This window comes from Lactuca saligna, chromosome 2, assembly GCF_052625555.1.
Source record: "Lactuca saligna cultivar CGN05327 chromosome 2, ASM5262555v1, whole genome shotgun sequence".
NCBI lineage: Eukaryota > Viridiplantae > Streptophyta > Magnoliopsida > Asterales > Asteraceae > Lactuca > Lactuca saligna.
The window spans coordinates 175,872,702-175,879,910 of NC_136418.1; the positions used below are offsets into that span (position 1 = coordinate 175,872,702).

The following is a 7,209-nucleotide window of genomic DNA, read 5'->3' on the forward strand; positions in this document are numbered from 1 at the left end:
TTAAATCGTATACTTTCTTATCAACTTAAAATTTTGTAATAATCAAGATAATCTCCCTTATAGCATTAAATGACAAAAATACCCTTGTATAGTAGGTCATCTTAGTCGGCTAGAAATGGAATGGACTTAGATTCAATTTTGTTCCTTTGTTATACAATGGTTTGGTTTGTAAAGCTTTCAAAGGAAGTGGAATGAAAGTTATGTTAAATGACCAAAATACCCTTGTGAAATTGGTTCATCTTGGTATAGGGTTCATGTTATCTAATAAGTCCATTTTACTTGGCAAGAAAAGGAATGGAATTTAATTCCACTCTCTTGTTGTTTATATTAGTTTGGTCTGTGAATCAGTTAAAAGAATTGGAATGTAAATTATTGTTGAATGACCAAGATATCCTTTTTGTATTTGAACAGGGATTTGATCCTTACACCACTTCTTTAGCACCGTATGGACATGAATAGCAACAAGGTAGGTGCTTGAAATAATAATATTCATCAGTTATAACATAAGTGGATTTAAAAGGAAAAACACTAGTGTAAATGTGTAAAGAAATAGTGTTTTAATAGATTAAGCCTTTTTTGCCCTCAACTCATTATGTCATTAAGTGTGCGTTGTTGAGAGGGTAATTTTGTCTTTTCTATTTGAAAATATTTATGTATTTTCTATTTTTTTTTTTATGTTTCCAACCCGTTCTTCCCTAATTTATACTATTATTTATAGTTCTAGTGTAAATGTATATTTTTTAGACAAAATTGCAAAAAGGTCCTTATGGTATGCAAATTTTTGGGATTTTAGCCCAAACCCCGAGTTTTTGGATTCATGGTCTTTTTGAGCTAGTTTCGTTATGTTTTTGGTCCCTCAGAAAATTAAAAAGACTAAAATGCCCTTCTGATATATTTTTATGATTTTTTCTGTTTAATTTAAATTTTTATTAATTATAATTATGGGGCCCACCCCTCTCTCTCTCTCTCTCTCTCTCCCTCTCCCTCTCTCTCTCTCTCTCTCTCTCTCTCTCTCCAAACCACCCTATTTGCGTAAGTCAATTCAGAATGTTTGCACCTCAACCTACATCCAAAAATCATACCTCTCTTAAGATCCATCTCACTTATTGATTCCTTCTTGCTTTAAACAACCTCAATATGAAAAGATCAACTTTTGATCACACCCAGAACCATAAAAGGTATCACCGTGTAAAGATTGCAGCCTACACATCAATGGCTTCTGTGGTTGGACCAAGAAGAGCTTAGAGCCATGTGATTTTATGGAAGATCAAAAAACGAGGAGAAGAAACCCTAATAGAGAACATGTTAACCCGTTTTGGAATTCGGGTCTAGAAGTGAAGCTAAGGAGGCTTGTATCTGGTGCTGAAACGATGGATCCATGCGATTTGTTGGATGGAACTGTTGATTTATATAAAGCTAGGTCGAAGTCATGAAAACTCTGGTAGAGAAACGCAGTTGAAAAAAATTCAATTTTTTTTACATGCATGAAACCAACTTGATCGGAGAGATACCCAAAAACTTCAATTGATATCTATTGATGTAGAATCAAGACAATTGAAACTTTGAATGATAAGGCACTTCAAGATCTGGAGAAGGTTGTGTCGCCATGGTTAAAATGTACGAATTCAACAAAAGTCCTGGTGATTGTCTCTCAACATATTGAAGGTGATGGGGGGTGGAAAACGATGGTATTAGTTAACAAGATATCATCCCCTGTAGGCAAAGAACGGTGAAGGATATCGGGTTGATTCTGGTAATCCGATGAGAGAGAGAGAGAGAGAGAGAGAGAGAGGGGGATGTGGGCCAGTTGTATATTTAATAATAATATTAATAATTTAAAAAATTAAAAGAAAAATAATAACTAAATTCATTAAGGGTATAATAGTGATTTTAGTTTGAATAGGAATCAAAATTACAAATAAACTAACTTAAATCCAAAAACCTCAAAATTTGGATCAAAACTCTAAAAATTTACATACTACCACCATTTTTGCAATTTTATCTATTTTTTAATTAGCAAGTATGAGCACACGTGTATATGATATATGAACGGCATAATCTATTTTGAAAAAAGCAAAATACCAAAGACCCAAACACCCCCTTCCTAGCGGCCGAATCGACTCGATCGACAAGTGTATCTCCCAACTCCCAAGTCCCAACCGCTCGTGTACGCCCTCTTTAGTCTTGGCAGGCACATATATCACTGTTTGTTCTGGTTACCCCAAACGATTAATCATACGCTTAGATCAATCGACGTTAATTCAAACTCTGTAAGTATCAATTTCTCTTTCTTGCCAATATTAAACGGATTTTGCAATCGTGTTGCTGATTTAGGGTTTCCTATTACTCTTTCTTCAGTGATTTGTAGCTCTGGATCGCATTTTGTTTGAATTCGTTCTTAGTTATAAAAAATATGTACTTTGTCCATTTCATTTCCTTAGAACCGGATGCCCTGTTCGTTTGAGAGGGGAAGTCCATGAGAGTTATGGGGTTTGAAGTTTTCGAAATTCTATAGCTGCATGGTTTATTTAAACATTTCTATCGCCGTGCTTCATTAAAACGTTGTTGTTCTTAATTCCAGCGCACAGATCCGTACCTTGTTTTTGAATTATTGGAGCAATGCTGTTAGGTCATCACTGTCACATCAAATATTCAAATGTTTTTTCTAGGGTTTCTGTTAGAGAAGACATGTCAAATTAGGTTTATTAGCTAGGTGAATTCCTTGATGCTGTTAACGATCTCATCATAGCTAGGTTTCTTTAGTGTGGAAATGATGTATGTAGCTAGAACTGGATTCATAACCTAAATGAATAATCTAAAGTACAGTCTGGAAGTTCATCGTTTGGATGGTTTCTAAGGCAAGGTGTTGGTCTGTTGGAGTCTCGATCTTAACTTGTTAATGACTTGTGAAATGGTTGGCTTGTTAATTTGTTGATTGCTGAAGGTTTTGGTGTAGGACTGGTTACTTCTGTGAAGTTGCTGATAAAGTTTTTGCATATAGAATTCAACAATTATGAGTTTTGTCTTTCGAGGGAGTAGGGGAGACATTGAAACCGGGTTTCCTGGATTTATACCTGAACGTCGCTCAGTGGTATACCCTATATATTTTATATATGTTTATATGGCTAAACCCATTAATATTGTGCTAAATTTTTGATACTCTATTTTCAGAGAATCCATGCAGCCCGACCTGTTAATACAAACTCTCTTGCCTTTCTTGTCACAGGTACATATGTGTTGTTGTGTATTTCATTTCACACAAATAGATACTTAATTTCATCCTTATCTGTGTTTCCATTTTACAGTTCTTTTGCTGTTCATGATATTGAACTCGCACCAAATGTCACCAAACTTTCTGGTAACCTGAATTTTTTTCCTCTTTTTTATATTTACAGTTTTCCTTGTGGATAGATAGTCTTTTAATGTGTGTTTCTTTTTCGATGATTTAGCTTTGGCTTGTACTTGGTGTGTTTTTGATGGCTACAAGCCTAAGAATGTACGCCACCTGTCAACAACTTCAAGCCCAAGCACAAGCAAATGCTGTGGCAGCTAGTGGGCTCCTTGGTCATACTGAACTGCGGTTGCAGATGCCACCTTCCATTGCACTTGCCACACGAGGCCGATTGCAAGGCCTCCGGCTACAACTTGCACTTCTTGACAGGGAGTTTGATGATTTAGGTACACGTTTACTGTCTGTGATGTATATAAAAAGCATTCGGATTTTTATTTATTATTACGTCTTTTTACATGTTTGTAGATTATGAAACTTTAAGAGCACTGGATAGTGATAGTGGTCCAACAGCCAATTCAATGACTGAGGAAGATGTAAATTCTCTTCCTCTCCATAAGTACAAGGCTGCCAACAACAACTCTAAAAGGTAATAATTTATCATTGGCTTCACTGTTAATTAAATAATGTAATTATGAAATTTATGGATATGCATGTTTTAATATGTCAGTGGCAGTGGGAGCTTATCAGAGGAACAAGGTTCATCTTCAGCCACCTCAGAGGTAATTACTAATTGTATGATATATGTATATATTTTTTGTTATATACATTACATATATTTGAATGAATTTGTGTAGCAGAAGAAGGTGGAGAGTGGTGGAAATGGAAATGGAAAAAGTTGTGAAGATGAATTGACATGCAGTGTTTGTTTGGAGCAAGTTAATGTAGGTGAACTGGTTCGTAGCTTGCCATGCTTGCATCAGGTAAAACATATTTTCAAAAATTAATGAAATTTGGTACAAAATAAAAAAATTGAATTGTGTATTGTGTGTTTGTTGTAGTTTCATTCAGAGTGCATTGATCCATGGCTACGACAGCAAGGAACCTGCCCTGTTTGCAAGTTCAGAGTTGGATCTGCATGGAGGCATGATGAGAACCAAGAGGAGATGGATGATGATGAGGATGATGATGATGATGCATCACTTGGAGTTTGATCCATCCGATTTAGCTTTTGGGCATTTGCAATTAAAGGAAAAAGACATTTAATGTTGATAATACACAACTACTTAACTGGAATACCTGTATGGATGAAATAGGCTCTGATTGTATGTAAAAAAAGCTAACAAATGTTACCATATGGGAAAAATAACAACAATAACCAACTCCCATATCATATGAATGGGCAAGGGCATGCCATTTTACAAACTTCCATCTTCGTCCTGTTCCCTCTCCTATGATTTTATCTACACTGTATGTATTAGTAAACCCTCCCCCTCACTAATTTTAATCGCTAATTCTTCCAAACACATACAAACAAAGATGAAGATGACGATGATCTCCTAAAAATGAAATGAAGTGTAAGCGGTGTGGGGCTAAAATATATACATACAAACAATAACATAATAAGGTAGGTAAATAGTTAGTAAGTAAGCAAGCAAATACTAATACCAACTTAACCATAAATAAGGATGAAACAGAAGCTAGAAACAAAACTATTATTACAAGCAAAAGAAAATACCCAAGGTGTTTATTCTCAACAGATGATATGCTTTAGTTTAGTTTGACTAGAGATATAAAAATGTTTTAAAAGTAAAGTTTATGTGAAAACAAATAATACTATTTTCCCCCCTTGGCCTTCCCTTTCCCTCCGCCTTTCTTAGCGTCCATCTTGGCCTGGATGCGAGCTGCAGCTGCTGCCTTTGCTTCTTCTCTCTTCTTCTTCTCTTCTTCCTTTTGAGCAGCTGCCATTTCCCTTTGCCTCTTCAGCTCCCTATTTATTATAAAAACATACAAATATATATTAATTTGTAATTAAAATTTTTATACATAAAAAAAAAAAAAAAAAAAAAAAGAAGAAACCACTTACTCTAGTCTAGCCCTTTCATCTGACACACTAGCCACACTAGAACCCTTCCTTGGCCTGCAGGCCACCAGCTCCACCTCAAATATAAGAGTTGCACTGCCAATGCCAAACATACAAAAAACGTCAGAGATGCAAACAAATTCAATTCATGGTTGGGTTTCTAAAATAAAATTAAAAAAAAAAGGGTTGAAGGTAAAATTACTTTGGTGGAATCTCAGGGGGAGAACCTGCAGTTCCATAGGCATAATCCGACTTGCAAGTAATTTTGGCAACCTCTCCAACCTTCATGGTTCTTAAAGCAACATCCCAAGCCTTTATCACAGATCCCTTTCCTATTTCAAAGCTGAATATTGTGTTGTCTTCATGTGTAGTATCAAATACTTCACCTGTCTCTGCCAGTGTCCCTTCATAATGCACTGCCCAATTCACAAACACCATAACATATCCATCCAATCAGATATTATCTATACTAAAGAATCCAAGCCAATCTGTTTTATTAGTTTTGGCTGAATACCATCAACAAGAGGTAGGTTGTCACATGGCCCAATTGCTTCAGGTTTGGCTCTCTTCACAATTGTCTTCATCACACCTCCATCTCCAGTCAAATCAATTGTTTCAGCCATACCTCCCCTCCTAACTGGGGTCGCCTCAACATAAAAATAGAGACAAAGTAAGATCATCAAAATACCACCTGCTTTACTTCCTCTTCAGTTCCCAATTTTATGAGTATATATTAATAGACATGCAACTGCAAACTAATTCAACTCCAACATATAATAAAACCATCTACCCCAGATGTGGATTATGTATTGTTTTTTACTCATCTGTCAGACATTCATTTTTAAATAATGAGCAAAAATGATTCCTCACTTAACTCAACTCTGGTTGAACCCTATGAGTTTCCAATATAAAAATCTTCAAGCCTACTACTCACAATCATGAGCATCAGACCATAATATTTGCAAAACTAGACTTATTAATGAAATATAGAGAGTATCTGCATCTAATTACGACATTTCAAAATCTATCCCCAACTAACAAAACCCTAGACTCCTAGACCACTCCATAACAAAAATTCACACACATCTCAAGCTCGAATCCCACAAATACAACTCCTATGATACACAAAGTACAATTAACAGCGATTTCGAAAAATGCACAGCTCGATAACAACTAAAACACATCGAACTCGATACCAACTACAGAATTTAAGACATATGTTGACAGATAGAAATCCTAATTATTAAGACCAGAAAACATTCAAGAAATTTATAAGTACCAGTTGCCGGAGACGATTGAAGTAGCGTGTAAAAGCTGCGGCGAAAATGGAAGAAATCGGAACGGCGATTTCACGGGAAAATTGCTGGCCATACCCTTCCGGTTTGTTTCCTTTTTCTTCTATAAGTGCCGCCCCGCTTTTCTTATAGGCTGAATGAGAATAAGAATAAACTGATCGCCACCACCACGCGCGCGCGGCGCGTGTGTTAGGCTAATATCATTTATAATCTTATTAACAATTATTTTTTGCAAATATTTTTAAATTGATAAGAATGCTTAATACTTTCTGATTTCTATACAAATTTAGTCTTTGAACTCTAAACAAATACTCAAAGATCAATAAGGGGATATGATTTGGGAGAAAGAACATTTTTGGAGACGGGTTGCCAAACATGGCAAACCAAAAGAATTAGTGTTCTTGAATAGGCCAATAGCCGCGAATTAGGGTTTTTCAATAAACAGCGAATGCTTGTCGCGTCCTTACTTAAGCGCGTCACATGTAAGGGTTTTTCTCAAAACCCATATTCCTTATCAAAGACTTGATAATTTCAGAAACAGGTGTTACAGTTCGAAACGAATCGATTGGTTTTCGCAAAATAAAAAACGGTTAAATCGGACT

At 35.8% G+C, this 7,209-nt stretch overlaps 2 protein-coding genes across 6 annotated transcripts; one reads left to right on the forward strand and one right to left on the reverse strand.

Moving 5' to 3' along the window:
• The first annotated feature begins 2,067 nt into the window (after nt 1-2,067).
• SDIR1 (RING/U-box superfamily protein) lies at nt 2,068-4,654 on the forward strand. Of its 4 annotated transcripts, none has more exons than XM_078981887.1 (9): nt 2,068-2,270; nt 2,945-3,091; nt 3,172-3,226; nt 3,306-3,358; nt 3,450-3,678; nt 3,758-3,878; nt 3,960-4,011; nt 4,087-4,212; nt 4,291-4,654. In XM_078981887.1, the coding sequence occupies exons 2-9, from the start codon at nt 3,014-3,016 to the stop codon at nt 4,441-4,443; spliced, it is 867 nt and encodes a 288-aa protein (XP_078838013.1). In that variant the 5' UTR covers nt 2,068-2,270; nt 2,945-3,013; the 3' UTR covers nt 4,444-4,654. The 4 variants fall into 4 exon arrangements, with proteins under 4 accessions (XP_078838013.1, XP_078838012.1, XP_078838015.1 ...); XM_078981886.1 differs by having other exon boundaries at nt 2,957-3,091; XM_078981889.1 differs by having other exon boundaries at nt 2,957-3,091; nt 4,090-4,212.
• Nucleotides 4,655-4,888: 234 nt separating this feature from the next.
• LOC145032926 (FKBP-like peptidyl-prolyl cis-trans isomerase family protein) lies at nt 4,889-6,723 on the reverse strand. Of its 2 annotated transcripts, none has more exons than XM_078981890.1 (5): nt 6,592-6,723; nt 5,827-5,949; nt 5,515-5,728; nt 5,316-5,408; nt 4,889-5,219 (listed from the first exon to the last, which is right to left on the reverse strand). In XM_078981890.1, exons 2-5 carry the CDS (start codon nt 5,933-5,935, stop codon nt 5,066-5,068), a joined length of 570 nt encoding a protein of 189 aa, XP_078838016.1. In that variant the 5' UTR covers nt 5,936-5,949; nt 6,592-6,723; the 3' UTR covers nt 4,889-5,065. The 2 variants fall into 2 exon arrangements, with proteins under 2 accessions (XP_078838016.1, XP_078838017.1); XM_078981891.1 differs by having other exon boundaries at nt 5,827-5,959; nt 6,592-6,715.
• Nucleotides 6,724-7,209: the final 486 nt, after the last annotated feature.

Bases quoted from the DNA above. Each gene is read 5' to 3' on its own strand.
- LOC145032926 (XM_078981890.1), bottom strand. From the start codon at position 5,935: ATGGCTGAAACAATTGATTTGACTGGAGATGGAGGTGTGATGAAGACA. The intron at 5,409-5,514 runs GTAATTTTACCT...TGGCATTGGCAG, and splicing joins CCCCCTGAGATTCCACCAAA to TGCAACTCTTATATTTGAGG. The intron at 5,220-5,315 runs GTAAGTGGTTTC...TATAATAAATAG, and splicing joins GATGAAAGGGCTAGACTAGA to GGAGCTGAAGAGGCAAAGGG.
- SDIR1 (XM_078981887.1), top strand. From the start codon at position 3,014: ATGAGTTTTGTCTTTCGAGGGAGTAGGGGAGACATTGAAACCGGGTTT. The intron at 3,359-3,449 runs GTAACCTGAATT...TCGATGATTTAG, and splicing joins AAATGTCACCAAACTTTCTG to CTTTGGCTTGTACTTGGTGT. The intron at 3,679-3,757 runs GTACACGTTTAC...ACATGTTTGTAG, and splicing joins CAGGGAGTTTGATGATTTAG to ATTATGAAACTTTAAGAGCA.